The 20681-nt window shown below is 38.2% G+C and overlaps 1 protein-coding gene across 2 annotated transcripts in view; it reads left to right on the top strand.

Annotated features, from left to right (window-relative positions):
- Nucleotides 1–19958, top strand: part of TRAPPC12 (trafficking protein particle complex subunit 12) — a 53617-nt gene extending 33659 nt beyond the window's left edge. Inside the window, exons 7-12 of one of the 2 annotated variants that reach the window (XM_082756377.1) lie at nucleotides 2545–2617; nucleotides 6377–6450; nucleotides 13612–13710; nucleotides 16884–16984; nucleotides 17788–17875; nucleotides 19222–19947. In XM_082756377.1, the coding sequence (XP_082612503.1) occupies nucleotides 2545–2617; nucleotides 6377–6450; nucleotides 13612–13710; nucleotides 16884–16984; nucleotides 17788–17875; nucleotides 19222–19464 (678 nt within the window). In that variant the 3' untranslated portion in view covers nucleotides 19465–19947. Of the gene's footprint in view, nucleotides 1–2544; nucleotides 2618–6376; nucleotides 6451–13611; nucleotides 13711–16883; nucleotides 16985–17787; nucleotides 17876–19221 lie in introns of both variants that reach the window. The other variant, XM_082756378.1, reaches the window with a different exon arrangement.
- The last annotated feature ends 723 nt before the right edge of the window (nucleotides 19959–20681 follow it).

Genomic DNA, 20681 nt, shown 5'->3' on the forward strand with positions numbered 1-20681 from the left:
TTACAGAAGCACCCAGAAAAAAAAAAAAAGGGGAGGGGGGTTCTTTTGAGTAAGAAGGTAATGCTGATGAAAAGTTGTGGAAGAAAAAACAAATTATTAAAAAAAGAAATGGAAGGACAGGAAATTAGGAATACAAAAGGTAGCGTGCCTAGGTTAGTAGTTGTGGTACGCAGGTGATGGATAAGGAATGAAACAGGAGGCTTGGTGAAACAGTGCTAGCCAGTTAAACTAGAAATTGTGTCTTTATAAATATTCAAGACAAGGAAAAACATATTTCATACATACAGCTTGTTTAATGTAGATGGTAGAAGTGTTCAATGTTATTTGTCTTTATATTTGAAACAAGGACATTTAGAGCTATCGCATATGATATTGCTAGAATAAACAGTTTACCATCTGTGGAAAAGCAGGATGAAGGGATCCGTTAAAATCAAACATTTCATGTCAACTACCATAGCTTACACTGAATAACTACTAGAATCAGTGATTTTATTATTAAACAATTCATGGAAAACTAGGGAAGTGCCTAAATATTGAAAGACTGCAGATGATGTTCCTATACTTAAGAAGGGCAAAAGGAGATAAACCTAGGGAATAAACCAATTAGCCTCAAATCAGCACCGAGTTCTGTTTTAATTACGTTGAGCTTGAGGTGACAGCTAGATATCCCCAAGTAATATCACAGAATGGTTAATGTAATATTCTAATTGTATGCTAACATCCAATTCTTTCCTTTTTTTTTTTTTTTTCTTGATGCTGTTAGTTGGGGCGTTTTCAGAGAATGGCTTTGTCAAACTAACCTATTGTCTTTTCAAACAAAACAATATGTTTCATTGATGAAGGCACCTCCTTATGCTAACACCATTTCAAGAGTAAGAGCTCTGAGCCTTACTGGGAATGAAAGCTGATCAGTAGATTTTTTCCAGGGGAAGAGAGAGATCATGGTTTTTTTAGACTGGATAGAAAACAGACAACAAGGTATTTTTTTGGCTTGTGGGAGAGAAGAGTTATTCTGACAAGGTTACTTGTTATATACTAGGCATTTAATACTTAAATCTGGTGCTTCGGTTTCTAAGTGTTTTCTAAGTGCTACACTGCTTGTGAAATTGGGACAGGGATTCAATCTCACAGACATGCTGCTGTGATCTCATAAATTGCCACCTATCAACTAAGTTGTGGTATCTGTACAATTGTTTGCTCATAGCCTCTCAAAATTTGAGGTAAGGCAACTTGCTTTAGCTCTCTATGAACTAAATCAAACTACCTTGTACTTGTCATGGGCTAACAGTTCTTACCAGGAAAATGGCCCTGGCTCATCTGGCATGTGGTAACTGCAGTCATTTCATCGAATGCCTCTCCTAGCTCTTAAGTTACTTGTAGCTAAATTTATGACACCTAACTTTAGGCTTTCACTCTAGTCTATGAAAAGAGGTTGGTATGTCTCAGGGCAATTCCTTTCACCTTAAGATGGTGTGAACTCGCTTCGTGGAGGTCCTGATTGCCCTTCATTGACTGTCGGAGGCACCAACACACTGTCTGAGGCCAGACTAATTTTGCTTTTGAGGATTTCCTGTGTTGTCTTTAAGTGTTTGTTTACAAACCACTGAGCACAACTGGAATGCTTTCCTGGTGTGGAAAAAAAACAATTTCTTATACTGACAGAGGGTAAGAGTGCTCTGTGCAATGTGTTCAAAAGTGCACTCAGGCCCTAAACTGTGATATGCCTTATATTTCACTAATTGTCTAACCACAACGGCTGTTCAAGAGCAACAGCTTTAGTGCTCTTTTTGAAGGAGATCTCAAACAGTATTCTACAACCAAAGTAATAAATTTGTAATAGAACAAAGGGGGTTATTTGTGGGAATGGGAGAACGGATTTGGAGAAACTGTAATGGGATTAGAAAATGGAAAGTTGACTTGCATTTCAAATGGAACTTCACCTGCGTATTTCAAAAGTGCTGAGACACAAGCTTCATTAAGTATACATTTTCATTCTCCCAATCATATTACAAATGTTTCATTCACTCAACAGTTTGGATGATTTAAAATCTATAATAAATAAAGAGAGGCAATAAAACCCAAAGTTTGAGAAGGGAGTCGGAATAAGACCTAAGGGGAATACTTGATTAAGGACAAAAGAAGCAAGGTGTTTTGGAAACCAGAGCCCATGCTTAGGGTGGAGGAGTCAAGAGAGGATGGCTCTCTTAGAAAAATCAATTTGACATTCTTTGTGGTCATTAACATTCATTCTCTGGTGAAGCATATTTCATGTTTTGTTTAACAAAATGTGTATGTCCCCGGAGTGTGCTGACATTTAATGTTCTGTAAGTATCATAAACCTGAATTCTAACATCCTTCTACCGTGTAATGTCTTCCTTTGTGCAATTGATCTAGCTATGGTAATAATCAGTAATTTTGAACTGTATCTAGGTGAAACATTCTTGCCTGAGTTGGTTTTCATATTGACTGTCAATTTTAGATAATTTGCATTTAATACGTAGCATTGTTTAAACTCATGTAAGTTACTTTAAAAATTTACTACAGATACTAGAAAATCTGGAACAAGGCTTAGCTGAAGATGGAAGTATGACTAATATTACACAGGAGAACAGACAAGGTAGGTATTCTTTAAACATTTTTTCACAGGCAGTATGGTTTTATCACTTGCCCAAGTATGCCAGAAGTTTTCACAAGACTGCCCCAGAGTTGTTAAAACAGTATTTTTGTAATCTCATAGTCTTCTCAGCCTCTGAAATGATACACCTTATACTTTTATTTGCTGGAATTAATTTCACAGTTTTGCCCTTGATCAAACTGTTGCACTAAATCAGTTTTTTTTTCTTACTTAGAAGAAACAAAGAACATGACTACCATCCTTTAGTGATGCATCTAGAAGTGTATTGCTGTCACAGCTTAGATGAATGTTTCATGTTCAGCATTGGCTCATTGGTTCCTCTCAGTCTTCCCACCTAAAATTTAGTGATTTTTTTTTAAGATTGAACTGCTATCAGACAAGGGCTGCATTGGCCTAGGATGTTACTATATTCTAATAGTCTAATTCTCACTGCAACTGTGTGATACATAGAATCCTGAAATACCTAAGTCACTTTTTAAAATGAGTTTCAGAATATACTCATCTAAATAATTTTATATGGAATTATGTTGTTTGTTTTTTTTCCTGTTCCTTCTATCTGAGTTTTTAACTTCAATAGTGTGGGATAAATTACTGTATAAAGGTCATCTAGATAAATTAGTTGTCCAAGTATTTTTTAATGGAATTTATACTAATCAGATCATTTGAGTGTGCTTAAAAATTGAACATGAGATGACATTTTAAGCATTGTTATGGATTAGATGAACCACTTATGGTGCCCAGCAATATGGAAGTTAAAAACATAATACCAAGAAAACAAGAACCTTTCAGCTTCAGCCAACAGCCTAAGGAAATCTTACCAACTTCTTTCCATGCTAGCATTTACCTCTGGAGGGTATGGGAAGTAAAGGTCTGCCTCTGAGATGTGAAGAGGCTGGGTACAGCTCTTGGGTACTCAGCAGAGTGACATATTATAAACAGGTCACTAAAATGATGCCTACATGGAGTGGTGCAGACCTGGTCTGAACTCTTCTGCCTGGTCTTCAAGTTGGTTGGACATAGAGCAGCTTTAATGTGTCAATGTACTTCACTTAATATACCATCTAGATATGCCCTAGAAAAGGAATGCAACTATGAACAGTGTATATCATAGAGGCATTTGCAGATATATTCAAATGAATACACATATTCTTCTCAAAATGGGTTAGGAAAAAGCAGAAAGATAATCTGATATTCCAAATTCATGCACAGCATTTCAGTTTCTGGTTTTCTCTCTTTATAGCTGTTGTTCATCTTGCCTCTGTTCCCTTACCTCCTTTTCCCTGTTATTCCCTTTCTACCCTCATTTTTTGTGAAATCTACCCTCATATTTTTGTGAATTCTACCCTCATATTTTTGGGAAAAATATTTTCCCCATATTTTTTTCTGCTTTTTTTTTTCTTTGTCTTGAAAAGCAAAGGACTTGTTAGGGGACAAGGACTTTTTTTTTTTTTTCCTAGCTGTGTCATCATCCTGTGGCCAGCAGTCTATCTCTGATGTGAGTTTCAGGCTTCTCGTTTTTCCTCACTGCTGCTGCATCAGAGCTGAAATGAGCTCAGAAGGATGTGGTTGGAAAAGCAGCAGCCAGAATTTGCCAGAGGACAAGGCTGCTGAAGCAGTCCCCTTTGCAAGGAGTGTTAGGTGACTGCTGTTGTTTGTGGAGGTCAGCTGGGTCTGCTCCCTGTCTGTTTCTGATAATGCCGTTTTTTTGATGTTTTGTTTTGTTTTCATGTGAGATCTCGCTGAAGCAAAACTTATTAACTTTATTTGAAGACAGACATAATTCATTATGGGGATTATGCCTAGTAAGTAATTTCCTTATTGCTGGTGTAAGAAGGTGCCACGCAAGTCAACTCATCATGTACATCTCCTCTAATCTGAAACAGAGCACCTCACCTGCCAGTTTTTCAACAGGAGAAGAATTGTAGCATCACTTACCTGGCAATGCATTCTAGAAGATGCCAATTCTGCAATTTAGTGCACAGTGTTTGTATTAAAATGGCTGGCAGTATGGAGTACAGTCCTTGACAAATAGCAAAACTGAATGCTTAGAATGCGAGCAAGTGGTTTTCAGGCATTTTTCAGGCATCACATAATGATCCGGTGTTGGGTTTTCAATTTTGTTTACGGCTTTGCAGGTTTCCTTTAACCCCTTTCTGCCAGCACTAAGAAGCCTCATCCACAGGCCTACCCAATTTCAAGGTCAGAGCCAGTTCTTGTTTAGTTATAGCACTGACTGAAGACATCTGGTGTGTCTGCTTTGCAATCCTTTTTAAGTATTGTGGCTGGTGCTGCTGGATTGTGAGCAGGAAACCTAGATGTCTCCACTGCAGAAATCAGCGTCTCATTTGTTGTTACCTAAGTCCTTGGTAAGATCCTGAAAAATTGAACATGGTTACCAAACTAGGGGGACATGCAAACAGGGAGATAAGCACAAGTGAAATAATAAAGGAGAGTTAAGAAGAGATTTATTTAATTATGTCCAGGTTTTACAGACACCCCCAAGGAAAGAAAAAATGTAGCATACAATAATTGCTCAGTGTTTACAGCAGTCTCTCCATTAACAGCACTAGCAATGTGTGGTCAAGGGAGAATTCCTAAAACAAACGCTAGCATTAATGAACAATTTTAAGGCACAGTGAATGACATACTGGATTCAGTCTTGGTGCCCCTTCTTTTGACAAAGGTAATTTGGAAATGCTGACATAGATTTTTTGTTGTTGTTGTGGGTGGGGAGTGGTGAAGGTGTTTTTAGGAAGTGAAGGGGAGTAGACATTTCACCAGACTCTGTTCTTATTTGTAATGGCATTTATGTGTGTTAAAAAAAAATAATCTGTGCGACCTGCCATGCTTTTCATCATAGCATACATTATGGATACAAATGAGTGGTCTCAGTTATCACAGTCTCATTGAAATAGCCTCTTCGCCCTTTCCTCTCCCCTCCTTCTTAAATCATTACAGTGACCTTGACAGCTGATTGACTGAGACCTATTTATTTTCCAAATGTACTGAATTAATACTCCTAACATTTATTTTGGAGGATTAGAGGAATATTTCTAGCATTGATCTAGGGAAATGGATTGAGAAAAATAAGGATCTATGTGAACTATTCTCTTAAAACATGAGGAGTCTGTCTGCAAACCAAAAGAGAAAAAAAAAAAAAATCTGCTGCTGCAGCTTTTAATGCCTGCAAGCTCCGGGAGCATGGGGAAAGCAGACAGGCTTGGCAGATTTTTTCCAGCACAGCTCTAAGCCAGAGGCAAGCAGAAATAGTCCCAGACTCAGACAGTTCTGACCCTGCACATTTTGGCTCTGAAATGGCATTAGCTGTGTTTGATTTTTGAGTTTATCTCATTTAATCCTGTAGATTATATGTTTTTAAAATTGATACTCATTATCACTCTCATCTTTTTTATGCATCTTTTGTTCTTATATTGGAAAATATGTGGCTGCTTCTTCTGGTGTTTAATATTTGGCCTGAGCTCAAAGCTGAGCGGCTGTCTGTTGCTCTGCGTTGTTACAGCGTGTATGGTCCCCAGAACTGCTTGAGTAATTCCCTTGGAGAGATGCAGGATTTTCTGTCTGATGGTGCAGTGTAGCAGAGAATTAAAAATTCTCTGCTAAAACCCAGTGGTGTTAACGAGGTGGATCTTTCAAAATCGTAATTCATAGGACCAATAATTGATGGCAAGAAAGAACCTCTAATTTATTTGTGCAAATTCACAAGCTGCTCTTATTTTGCAGCCTCTGTTCAGCTGTGGAGGTCACGTCTGGGCCGGGTGATGTACTCCATGGCAAACTGTCTGCTAATGATGAAGGTACGTGGGTGGCAGCAACTGCAGAGGTACCGTATATTCCGGAATAGAATGTCAGAGAAAGTGCAGGAGAATTAGTGGTGCATAGATAAGGGTACCTGACTGTACTCGGAGGTTTTGCATAGTGAAGAATTAATTAGACTTAATAATGCCTTATTTAATAGATAACCATTTGAAGTAATGTTCTTCGGGAACATATCTGCACTTATTTCTCCCCAAATCATCCCGGAGAACGTGCAGTAACAATACCGAATTTACATTTTTAAATTGAATTTTTCTAACACTTAACTAAATGCTGTAATTAAAAGCAATTATGTGCTCTGTCTTTTTCAAACTGTGCACTAAGAATGTTGCTCTGTGTATGCACATTATGAATACTATAGGCTTGGTATATGATGAAGATCCAGAACATCTAAATACATCCTTCCTATCTCAATTGTAAGATAGCTTCTTTCAGGTTTAAATCCACACTAATGGGTGGGGAAAAGAGAAAGGAATAAAAGGAAAACCTAACTACCACTGTTTTGTTGTTTCTCTCTTGTTTCCCCCTTACTCCTTAAGCACTTTTTGCTGCATTTGATGGAACACTGGCTTCTCTTTGTGATCAGAAAACTTGAGAAATATGACAATTCCTGCCATTCACCTCATAGTCAGGGAAATAGGGATATTGCCATTCTAGGCATGCAAAAAACTGCTGTTATGCTGAGTTTAACTGTGCTTCACAAATCAATTAACAGCAACAGGCTCAGAGCAATTCTGTCAGCACTATAACCTTCACAGGCCGAGCTCCTTGCTCCCTGCTAGTTGGTTGTCGAAGGTCATGTCAAACCTGACGTTTACTAAGCTGCTTCCCAGGCTGGGCCTCCTTGATGCTCTGTTCATAATATTGTAGTAACTCAGAAAGCATGCATCACATACAGTTATCCAAATACTGCTTTATATAAAACAGAATGCCCTATTTATATGAATTAGGGAAAACAGAAATTTCTGTTCATAATTATGTTGTGATCAGAACAATTCTGTCCTGAATAGAAATAATTGTCCATTAAACCATGAAGTATTTTTAAGAATTAATAAGCACTTGTTTTGAAGTAGGTACTTGACATAGGTTCAGTTCTTAAGGAACTTGCTTTTTCAAAAAACAAGTGGAGAGAAGCACAACATATTTGTGAATACTAGTTATCAACTTTTTGGAAATGATATCTCAGAAATACTGCAGCTCAGATGCTTCTTAAGATCAGTTTTATTTAGGGCCTCACTGCTGTTAATTTAGAAATTTACACTTCCACAGTAACTTCCAGACTACCCGCAACTGCATGTTAATGCACAAGTGCTCCCATTTGAAACTTGAATTTAGCACATAGGCTGTGGAGCAGTTGGGAATCTCACAAGTTTCAGAAATATTCCTATATGGAGTAGTAGAGAGCTGGGGTTGTTCAGCCTGGAGAAGAGAAGGTTCCAGAAAGACCTTACAGCAGCCTTCCAGTACGTAAAGGTGGGCCTACAGGAAAGCTGGGGAGGGACTCTTTGTCAGGGGGCGTAGTGATGAGACAAGAAGTCATGGCTTTAAACTAAAAGAGGGGAGATAAGGAATAAATTCTTCACTCAGAGGGTGGTGAGGCACTGGAACAGGTTGCCCAGAGAAGCTGTGGATGCCCCATCCCTGGAGGTGTTCAAGGCCAGGCTGGATGGGGCTTTGGGCAACCTGATCTAGTGGGAGGTGTCCCTGCCTATGGCAGGGGCATTGGAACCAGGTGATCTTTAAAGTCTCTTCCAATCCAAACCATTCCATGATTCTGTGATTTTCAAACACAGTCTTATTACAGTTAAAATCAGAGTAGTGCATCAAGTTAATTTATTCTGCTTATGTGACAAATCCTTGCTGAAAGAATTGTATTGGTTATTTATAAATGTACTAATTTTAAGACCACTGTAACATACAGAAAACTGTAATCATCTTCTCCACCTTCTAGAGTATTCCAATTTCTTCAAATAATTTTAACACACTTCTGTTAATTCTCTCATGAACAATTATATTAATTGAACAACATTCCACATCTACAGTTGTTTTTGCTGTTGTGTAAAACACTTTAAAAACTAAATGTTTTATTCAAGTGTTTCAAGTATATATAATAATTTGAAAAAAAAATATTATTCCCCAAGTCAGTGTCATGCATTGCCATCTAGTGTACATTTAAAATACTGCAATGTGGTCATATTTGGTCCCCAAGTACTGTTCGGTAAATTGAATAGCTTGTGCTATTAGTAGATTAATAATAATTTATTTTTTTAAGTTAAAACAATTCAACAGTGGTATAAAGCAAAAGCTGACTATATTATTCTTGTTAACCTGTTTCTTTGCCCAACAAACTTCAGTAGTATTTAGGGAATAGTCTTGTCAGAATTGACTCTTCAAAATAAAAAAAAAAAATACTTTGAACGGATGTTGGACCTATGTCTCTTTAAATTTAATTCAGCTATACTCAAATTCAGTTTGGTTTATTTCTTGTCATCTCTCTTCTCTGTTACTTATCTGACCTAAGGAATTCTGTTCATGATTTTTGTCTTTTTAAATACATTATATGGCCTCTTTAGTTTCACAGCTGAACATCTCATTAAATTATTGAGGTGGAGGAGTAGATTGTTTTGAAGGTAGCGAATGAGGTGTAAATAAGTGCTTTAACCAGACTTGCACAAGAAACCAATTAGTCATAAGTCTCTTTTACCCTGGGACCATTTCTTTTACTGAATTCTGCCTGCTACAGTTCAGTAGCAGTTTAAGGCAGTCTTACTGCTAGTAAGACTATATGTATATTTTCTGTTCATCACCTTTCCCTTGGACAACCTTTCTTAAACATATTCTTGCTCTTCTCCATACACCATTATTGGACTTTAAGTGACAGAAACAAAGACATGGTGGATCTCGGTCACAGCAACTGAATCAGCTTTTACATTTTCGTGTGAACAAGGGGCAACTCAAGGGAGGAGGTAGAAATACAGCAGGAAGGAAAGGGGAGACCACTTAACATGCATCGCTACAGACTTTCATTTATAAGAACCGTGGGCTTAAGTCACTGTGAAACTGTACCCTGAATATAGCAGCATGAGAGAACATTCATTTAAAATGCAACTGATGATGTGCATTGCTTCATTTCAACAATATAATTGCAAAATGTCTGTCATTTTACTAAATCACCATGGAAGTGTCTTAAGAACTTTTTAAAGTTCTTTTCATCTGAGCTAAAATTGCTTTTGACATTATCTTACAAGACTTTTACCTCTCTGAGGAATAAATACTTAAGTACTTTCCATATATATTATAAATGCACTCTAATTAAGAGCATATTTTGCATTTTGTAAGATTTTTTTGTCAGTGTTGTTTTAGCTTTTGTAGAGCTTGCCCTTAGTAAAAACAAAAGCATTAGAATTGTTTTTCATTTGGGTCTAAATACAATTAAAACTACACTTGAAGAAGGAGCTAGCACCTTGTACTAATGGTGCAAGGGACTGATGCATAAGGACTTTGGTTGCATAAGGAGAAAGACTGCATGAATCATGTCTTTTGCCTAACTGTGCTGCAGTACGACACTCTGGATTCATAATGCTGTGAATCTCTGCTTTCATAACCCTTCTTCAAATGCACGAGCTAGAGAGGAAGGGCGAGTTATCCATCCTCTTCTCCCAAATTACGGTCTTCATGAGCTTTACTGTTTGTAATAACTAAAGCTGATTTGTAATCTGTTGTTTCTGAACCAAATATTCGCATTCTACACATCATGATCATTTATATTTATTTCTAAATATCTCATAACTGATTTTTAAGTACTTAAATTGAGGAGGGAAAACCACAAACGTGTAATACAGTGACCATTAAAGGAAATACAGTTACACTGCAGTGCATCAGGGGAAAACAAACCCCACTTGCCATTTTTGTGCAGGCAGATCCAGTGGCTTAAGACAACATTTTTTTGGATGATTATATCTAATGTTAGCTCTGAATTTTTTCGTAATTAAAGAAATACTGAATTATTAAACAATACCAACTCTCATTCGTATCCTGAATTGTGTAACTTTAATTCTTCTTTTGGGATTTCTTATGAAGATGTTGAAAATCTGAAGGGTCACAATTTGTAGAAGTTAAAGACTGTGATAATATATCAACCCTACCATTAAGTCTTAAGATCACAAGCTGACTGGTTTTGTTTTGTTTTTACTGCCAGTACTTAATATTTCTTACTCATCCCAACCAAAACTTGTATTAAACAAGATTCCACTCTTCTGAGAGGGTTTCTCATTTATCATTCTCACAGACAATTGTTCTTTTACCATGTCCCAGTAGCAAAGCAGGGAATTAAAATCTGGTCTTCAGTAGATAAGACTAAATATCATGTACTTTACAATATGCTCCTTCAGAAGGAATTGTCAAATAAGGTGCTTTTGTAACATACAATGGGTGGCATATTTCTGTGTCACCTGACAGTATACAGGATACCCCAGAAATCTACTACTGCTTCTGTGATAAATAAGTGGGGGGGAGTATACACATATAAAATTTACCGCATGCAGTAAGTTTTATGTGCATGTACTGAAGCAATTACAAGATGAATCAGAATCACAGAATCGTCTAGGTTAGAAGAGACTTCCAAGATCACCTAGTCCAACCTGTGACCTAACACTAACCAGTCCTTCACTAAACCATATGAAATTGTATTTAGAAGCAAGTCTGGATGCTGTCATAACGCTTTACTGTTTCATGCTGGGCCCAGCCTTGCCTGTGCTCAGGTGTGGTTTTAGACCTACATGACTTTATCTCTTGTCATCTCCTAGAAGAAATGGGTCCCATTCCTGTGACAGGCACTGCAGGGCATGGGGTAAATGCACACAGGTGCTGTGTGAGGTACCATCACATAGAAACAAAGTGCAATATGTTTCCTGATCCTCAAATACAGTGCATAGGCTCTTACTGCCTCACCTCTACTCTCACATTTTAGGAGGTGTGAACCTTTACATACTCCTAGTTATAATACACATATAATGCACATAATACATAATACAATGCTTGATAGGGAATGCAAAAGGGGAAGAGGGTTTGTTTGCCTGACTAGGCCAAGCCTGCCCCTGCAGCGCAGACCTCCAAGATGTTACTTGTCTGCTTGTTCCTACCAAGGTTGGCTCGTTACCTATGCTAGGCAGCCTGTGATGTTATAATTGGGCAAACAGTGCCCCCTCGTGCAGCTTATGCTGGCCAAGACTTTCCTTCAGTCAGTTCATACTGAGCTGACAGAAGCACTTTTCTTTCAATTTAACCACAAGGTCTCCAGGGAATTGTGTGGGGGATGTGAGTGCGACAGCCCTGTCCCTCACAGTTCTGCTGCACGTCTTTGTCACATGGACTAAGCTGGAGTGTAAGTGAGAGTGACCACCAGGAAAAGGACTGCTTTAGACTACAGAATAGAAGACATTGAGCACAAAAGCTATAATTTGATGTAATAAAATTATTTGTCCAGTAAGTACATTGTTATTCGCAAAGGGATAAAACTCAAAGTCACAGACAATCTTTTGTTTATTTATAAATGATACTCTTGCAAGGATTAATAGCTAATAAATTAAATAAATAACTAAATAAATATAGTGTGGCTGGGCAACCAGTTCAGAGGAGCCTTGTTCCATGAATTTTATGCAATACCTAACACTCTTGGACTTCATGATCAAACAAGTCCTGTAGCAAGAGCTGTTACAGTGAAAATTGAGTTTGTCCTGTCATAAATTCATGAGGAATTTTGGTAGTATAAATTACATCGTGTTTGAGTTGTGAATGCTAAATGAATCAGAATTTAAACAAATATATTGTTGCCCATATGGCATGTTGTCTTTGCTCTGAACTCTTGCCATTACAACTAATGAGCATGGACATGGCATGGCATACTAGAGTTGGAATACTCTATATGCTAGATGTTCAAATTTAATAGTTACATGTGCAATATACAAGTTGCTTGCAAATGAAAAGTCCTGCAAAGTGCTCCTGGGGTTGTTTAAGCCAGTCTCTACTATCATAGGTTATGTAATTGCTCTTATATGTAGCTAAGACTCTAGAGACTTCTCAAGTTTTTTGTGTATATGAAGAAATTAGTATGTTCCAAAGAGTGACCTGATGCCTGGGACAAATAGGGCTCAGTCACTTTAAATACAATCTCAGAAGAAGAAATACATTACACCTGGGGCATGCAGCCTCCTCAGACTAAGGAGGAGATGAGGAATAAGTACATTTAGCAGTAGCTGGGATCACATCAGCGATGAGTTAAATAAGCACTGTAACAAAACAAAAAAAAAAAAAGGCATGGTACAGAGTATCCCGAGATGTCTGTGCCATTTTAAAAGATTGTTCTTTGATATATTTTGCTTCTGAACACCTACCACAAGTTCTTGTTTGAAGGTGAAGGGCAAAACTGCCAGGAAGCACCAGGTCAGTACAGCACATAGCCTTCTGTCTTTGCAAATGCCTGTTTTTTATAAACAAATGCATATTTTCCCTGCCTCTGCTCTGAATTGATCAAAGAAGCTGTAGCTGAGACTAGTGCAACCTTGTGCCCTGTGGATGTACCCACTACATGTGTTTCCCTTGGCCACTAGTTTTTCACCTGAAAACATGGAAGACGTTTTAGTTTCCGTAACATTACTTTGTGTTTTTCACAAGTTAAAAGCATGTGCACAAACAGTTCCCAAAGCTTCTCAACACAAACTATGTAATCATGCATATACTTTAAACATGTGACACTACCACATGTGACACTACCTACACCTGAGTCACATGCAAGGCTTTTGATTCTCATCCTAAATCATAATCCATGCAGGAGAGTAAATGTGGGTTTTTTTGAATGAAATGAAAGAACGAAGTAAAGAGATTCGTTCTCCTGGCATTGAGCTACAAATAGAATATGATCCAGTTGCAAAATAAATAAAGGAAGGTCCCTGTTTTAAGCAGTTCCAGTATAACTGATAATATAGACAGCCTACAGTGATAGGCAGAAATTCTGTCCCATTCACAAGTTGCAATTATTTTGATTCTGTTTACATATATCTTTAAAAAGAAGGCTACATAAAGGCCTGAGCTTAAGTATCTGGTGCTGCGCTCAAGTATCTGGTTGTGTGCTTTTCACCCCTCAGGACTATGTGCTTGCTGTAGATGCTTATCACTCTGTCATCAAATATTACCCACAGCAAGAGCCTCAGCTGCTGAGTGGAATTGGAAGGATTTTCCTTCAGGTATGTATTTGGTTCTATATATGCTAGGTAATGTTCCTATTGACAGCTATATAGTGAATAATTGTTGCATTTAGAACGAGAGCTAAAACTGTATCAGATTGTAGAGGCAGTGGACAAAACTAAAAAACTTTCACCATGTGATAATGCTAGGAAATACGAAGCACTAGTATTAAAATGGCATATGTCTACATTAGTGAATAAAAAAGGTGCTATAGAAAATTATGCTAATGATTTAATCAAAAAGAAACATTGTACACTTACTGAAAGTGAAGAGGCCCAGATCTGATGTACAGCCAGCCTTTAGCTGTTTCCTTACTATAAATGGGAAATGGGGATGAGAGAAATGGAGAATTCAGAGGCTACCACAGAGAAATGTTAAGAAGCACTCTAATTCTGCCAGCAATCACCTGACCTCTGAAACAGAAATTCACATGTGATAAAGAAACAGTGAGTGCATTTTAGTCTCTAGTATTTATTGTGTGTTTCTAATAGACTCTGTTTGCTGGCTGACCTGTCCAAAATTGCCATTTAAATAACACATTAAAGAATTTCAAAAGTGGAAAGCTGTCTGACCTTACCCTCTACAATACTGAAAAAAAATAAAATAAAATAAAGGTAAAAGTGGTAAATAAATCCTAGGAGCACTTCAGAAAAATAACATGTTCCCAGACAAACAGCACAGTGTTTTGCAGGCTCCTGTTAGAAAAGAGGAGTTGTACTATTCTCCCTGACCACTATGGATAGAACAAAAGGTGGCATAAAAAATGCAGCAGGGGAGAGTGTGTTTTCTAATAGTAAGGGTATTTAAGAATTCTGGAATGAGTTTTCCAGGGAGGTTGTGTAATATACACCATTTGAGAGCTTTAAGGGGACTTTCACACATTTGTCACAAACATCTTCAGTAATGCTAGTCCTGGTTTTGAACGAAAAGTTGATTTCATGAAGGTCCCCACCTGAAGGCTGCCTGGTTTGCATGGTTTTATGCTCCTGAAATAGTTTAGTTTCCTTCCTTTTGATAGATTTATTTTACCCAGTAGTGAGTTTTCTTCTCCTTCCGTCTCTCCATCTTAAAATTAGACACTGTACCAGGAAGCCTCGCCAAAAATATGAGCACATCCTCCTATGAAACATAAATTGCTAGCTTGCTTACCAAAGGGACCTTCTTCAGAGAAAATATTTTTCTTTTCTCAGATAGCAATGTATGTGACATGCACTTAGGTAAAATACCTGTTTCCTTCTAGGAATCCCCTTTCTGTCCCCTTTCCAATAAAACTTCTTTGTCCTTAAGCCAGCTTTCACATCCCTTTCCTTCAGCCTGCATGATTCACTAGCCAGTAGTTTTCAATCTGCAGGTGGACTGTCTCCCCACAGTGACCCATTTGTTGGGGCTGTTTTCTGACACGTTTTGGTCTGATGTGTTCAAGTTGTCCTGTGATCTCTGGCTTTAACCCAGAAACACCTTGTGAATTGACTAAGCACAGGTTCTACGCTAGTACCAGGCTATTGTGTTCTCGTTTTCATGCTTATTGACAGCTTCTGCTTGTGAGCAGTGAGCATCTGTCTTAATTTTCCGTGGACTAACACAGAATCATAGAATCACAGAATCGTCTAGGTTGGAAGAGACCTTCTAGATCACCTAGTCCAACCTCTGACCTAACGGTAACCAGTCCTTCACTAAAACATATCCCTAAGCTCTACATCTAAACATCTTTTGAAGACTTCCAGGGATGGTGACTCCACCACTTCCCTGGGCAGCCTGTTCCAATGTCTAACAACCCTTTCGGTAAAGAAGTTCTTCCTAACATCCAACCTAAAACTCCCCTGGCACAACTTAAGCCCATTCCCCCTCATCCTGTCACCAGGCACGTGGGAGAACAGACCAACCCCCACCTCGCTACAGCCTCCCTTGAGGTACCTATAGAGAGCAATAAGGTCACCCCTGAGCCTCCTTTTCTCCAGGCTGAACAAACCCAGCTCTCTCAGCTGCTCCTCGTAGGACTTGTTTTCCAGACCCCTCACCAGCTTCGTTGCCCTTCTCTGAACCCGCTCAAGCATCTCGATGTCCTTCTTGTAGCGAGGGGCCCAAAACTGAACACAGTACTTGAGGTGCGGCCTCACCAGAGCCGAGTATAGGGGGACAATCACTTCCCTCGCCATGCTGGCCACACTCCTGCTTATGCAAGCCAGGATGCTGTTGGCCTTCTTGGCCACCTGAGCACACTGCTGGCTCATATTCAGCCGACCATCAACCAATACTCCCAGGTCCTTCTCCGCCAGGCAGCTTTCCAACCACTCATCTCCCAGCCTGTAACTCTGCTTGGGGTTACTGCACCCCAGGTGCAGGACCCAGCACTTGGCCTTGTTGAACTTCATGCAGTTGACCTCAGCCGATCGGTCCAGCCTATCCAGATCCTTCTGCAGAGCCTTCCTACCCTCAAGCAGATCGACACACGCACCTAACTTGGTGTCATCTGCAAACTTACTGAGGGCGCAGTCGATCCCCTCATCCAGATCATTGATAAAGATATTGAAGAGAACTGGCCCCAGTACCAAGCCCTGGGGAATGCCACTAGTGACCAGCCTCCAACTGGATTTGACTCCATTCACCACAACTCTTTGGGCCCAGCTATCCAGCCAGTTTTTAACCCAACAAAGCGTATTCCAGTCCAAGCCATGAGCAGCCAGTTTCTTGAAGAGAATGCTGTGGGAAATTGAAATGTTGTGGGAAAAGGAGTGATGACACTCAGCACTTGCAGGGCAAGCAGGTGATCAGACCCAGTCATCATGGGTTTATGAAAGGCAGGTGCTGCTGGAAGTAAGTCTGACCTCTCATTTTCAGCTAATTTTACAAACTCTGGAGCGAGTTACAACAAAAGAGCCAAATGAGGAGGTGTGGCACCACTACTCTACAGTACATGAGTGCTTCACAAACACAGCTGAAAATCACTGCCCTAGATAAAACTGTACATGGTGGTGGTGTTCTTTTTTGTAATCTTAGTGTGGCTCTTCAGATACCTTGTTTGATAACAGATGTTACCCAGTCGTCTTGGTACCAAACAATTAGATAATGGACTTCAACATGTTTTCATGTTCTTATCCTTTGTAGAAGATGTAATCAGCCTGGATTTCTTTTCTTCTTATTGTGGTAACTTTCTCACAATTTTGCTGTCTAGATTGGAGACATAAAAACTGCAGAAAAGTACTTTCAAGACGTTGAAAAAGTGACTCACAAATTGGATGGACTACAGAGCCAGATTATGGTTTTAATGAACAGGTAGGTAATTTAATGGCTAAATGAATCTTTAAAATATAGTTTTTCAAAGTATACATAATGAGTATCAAACTACCCTTGACACAATTAAGTTCTCTTTCTGTCTTTTATATAACTACATCTGTTGTAAGGGAGACTGAATGGAATGTAGACCCATGAGATATGTATTACTTGGTACAGTCCTGTTATCCAGCATTGAAATTGTGATCCTTCAGTTGATTTTATGAAGCTTTTTCTCATTCTACCAGGCATTGTATGTTTTCAGTCTGCTTTTTGAATATACATTTGCATAAATAATGCTTAAGAGAGGAGAAGCTATTTGGGGCCCTTATCCCACAGTCAGATCTGCTAGGAAAGCTGCTGCCTCTTTAGTTTCAAAAAATGCTCGAAAACACAGCAGTAATTGAGTTTCATGATGGGGGGCTCAGTTTTGTAATGTTTAGCACATTGCCTAATACATTTAGAAAATACAATTCAAAAGTGCTCTGAAAATGATATAGCATGGCTAATTTCCTAAAGAGAAATAATTCCAGGAAGAGAGTATCTACATTTAAATTAATGAAAACACAGCGAAGACTCTTGCTTTGGTAGGCAGAATATATAATAGCCAAATGATCCAAGTTGTCATTCCATTTGTCTGTAAATCAGTGTCTCCTTGCTGGTTCAAGATTACACCGTGAAGAACAAATGTCAGAAACTCTCACATCTATAATAGGAAAAATAAAAAATGATGTCCATTCTTTTTAAAATATATTATCACCTTGGGTTTTCCAGGAGAACTCATTCATGTGTCACTTACTTTCTAGAGCATTCCTCCACCTTGGTCAGAATAATTTTGCAGAAGCTCATCGATTTTTCACAGAAATTTTAAGGATCGACTCATCAAATGCTGTGGTAAATCTCCAAATTGCTACATTTATAATGAACACCTAAATTATTCTTGTAATGCCTTCATACATGTATTTAATAAGTACCCAGAGTATGCTCAGAGCTTTATAGAAAAATTAGATGTGGCCTGTATGCCAAAGAACTTTTAGTATACGTGAGGTTAAGATACAAAGGTGGGAAGTGAAGAACTGGTGAATACTTAGACATGCATGAAGGCATTGCAAATCATTATGTTTATGGGATCTTTGCAAAAGTGCTTTTTTTTTTTTTTTTTTTTTTTTTTGCATTCACTGTGTTTAGTATAGGCATGCATGTCAGAAAAAGAAATAGCAGCTGCCAACATATGTAAAAGTAACATGATTTCACACAGTGTTGAAGGAACATAATCATTTTTGAAATGACATTTTTAGCATGGTGCACATCAGAGCCTTGGATTCCCATCACAAAAGGAGATCAAAGAAGAGCTGTTTGTTTATTTACTTTGCTATTTGTACCTGTGGCAGCTTTCAGTGCATGGTCATATAGGAGCATCCCTGAGAACTCAGACAGCTTATCCCCAAAAGCCTGATTTGAGACGACTTAAAAATGGAGGGGACTGAGTTTAAGAAGTGCATGAACTGCATCATTTTGCAGGCTGTAAAGTAGTATGTACTATAAACTCTGAGAAATCAATAAGGTTTCCTGAAGAGAGAGAGAAAGACTTTTTAAAAGGGTGTATTATTCCTTTATCTGCAGCTTTCAGATTCTGCAGCTAAACAAGTTATATGACTTTGTACTGGTGGAATCCTTTGTTAACTCATAAAACCTGTTGTTAGGAGAAGAAAATGCACTTGACTTGATACCTTAAGATGTATTAGACTGCCCTATTTGCTGAACTTCCTTAAAGTAAATTGTAGATGCCTTTGTGATAGGTTAATTTATTCCTGTTGCTTGTGTGGATTTTCTATACGTAAGCCAGAGAGAAAAACACTGTAGAAGATACAGTGACGTCATTTAAAAAAAAAAAAAAAAAAAGACAGTATGCAGAAGCTTATGTAGTTTTTGAAATCTGATTCATTTTCCCACTTAACTATCTAATGTTCTATACTATTTATATTACATTTTATACTCTTATCTTTTAGAGTTTGAGTTCTTACAAGTCAGCGCGTCCTACTAGCACAGGATAACTCTTGAGAAAAGAAGAAAAGGTTAGGATTAGGTGACTGAGAATCTATTTTAGTTGCTTGTGCACACAAAATAGTAGTACATAGCACATAGTAAATGATTAGATTTCCTTTTTACTTTCTCACTCATCACTTGTAAATATATATATATATATACACACATTCATTTATGATATATTTTTTCTCTAGGCTAATAACAATGCTGCTGTTTGTCTTCTTTATCTGGGAAAACTCAAGGATTCCCTTCGCCAGTTGGAAGGAATGGTTCAGCAGGACCCCAAGCACTACCTGCATGAGAGTGTTCTCTTCAACCTGACAACTATGTATGAACTGGAGTCATCTCGCAGTATGCAGAAGAAGCAGGCCCTTTTAGAGGCTGTAGCTATCAAAGAGGGTGATAGCTTTAATACTCAGTGTCTCAAGTTAGGATAGATCATTTCCAACTAATTTTCTCCTGCAAAGCCGATTTTAAAAGTTGTATATACTTCTTGCTAATGTGTAAATGTAAAATAAAATCTATCCAGTTATAAATAGTCAGTGGCATTCCTACAGAATCTGTGTTGTCTCTAACAGCCCTATCACTGTGAAGATTTTGTGCTGACCTAAAGCCAGCTTTATCCCTGCAAGTCTGTTCCTGTCTAGTTATTTCTCATTACAGTACATATGTGCATATATATATACAAACACTCAGTTACTCCAGTGCTTCCTTTTATAAGAAAAAATGCATTTGACCTTATTTGTCTTGATGACTGTTAGTGTTTTTCAGTAATTAGCGAGTAAATGATCTGAGATAATTTCATCAGCTAAATTTACTGACAGAATATCAGTGTGTTATAGAAATTCTGAATGCACATTTATTCAGTTGCTTTTATTGTGTGTATCTTACTTCCCCTAATCAGAATACTGACACTACTAGACTTTTGTATGTCCACTGCTCTCAAATGAGGTTGCTAGAAAACCACCATACAAAGTCACAGAATGGTTGTTCTTAGAAAGGACCTCTGAAGATCATCTGTGCAGCATCTCAGCTCAAGCAGGACTACCCAGAACAAGCTGCCCAGGTGGCTTTTGAAGATCTCCAGGTAAGGAGACTCCACAACACCCCTGGGCAACCTGTGCCAGTGCTCTGTCACCCACACAGTGAAGAAGTGTTTCCTGATATTTAAACAGAACCTCTTTTGTTCCAATTTGTGCCTTTTGTCCTGGCATTGGCTGCTACTGAACAGAGCCTGGCTCCATAGAATTTGTTCCTTTCTTGCAGTATATTGTACATTTTTTATTTTTTGTATATATTTTATTTATACATATTTTTATTTATTATTGTACAAATGTACATACAAATCAGTGGCTGAGTGGCTAATCAACTGAAAGAAATTAAATTGGTATTTCTGTGGCTTGGCCTCTAGGTTCCATAGCTGAGTCTGAATTAAACTTGTGCAGCACCTGGGTAGACTTGTCCTAAGATACCAGTATTAACAACAATGAAAGATTCAGCACCTCCTCTTTCAAGTGGGCTTAAGCACCATTTACCTATCTTTAGGAAGCATTAAAATACAGTGAAATAAAAAGTTATTTCTGCATTACTCTTTATTAGCTTTTACATTTAATTTAAATATTTTTATAATTTTAGATGAAGTTTTAAGAGTAAT

This window comes from Aythya marila (assembly GCF_965140915.1).
Source record: "Aythya marila genome assembly, chromosome: 3".
NCBI classification, from domain to species: Eukaryota; Metazoa; Chordata; class Aves; order Anseriformes; family Anatidae; genus Aythya; species Aythya marila.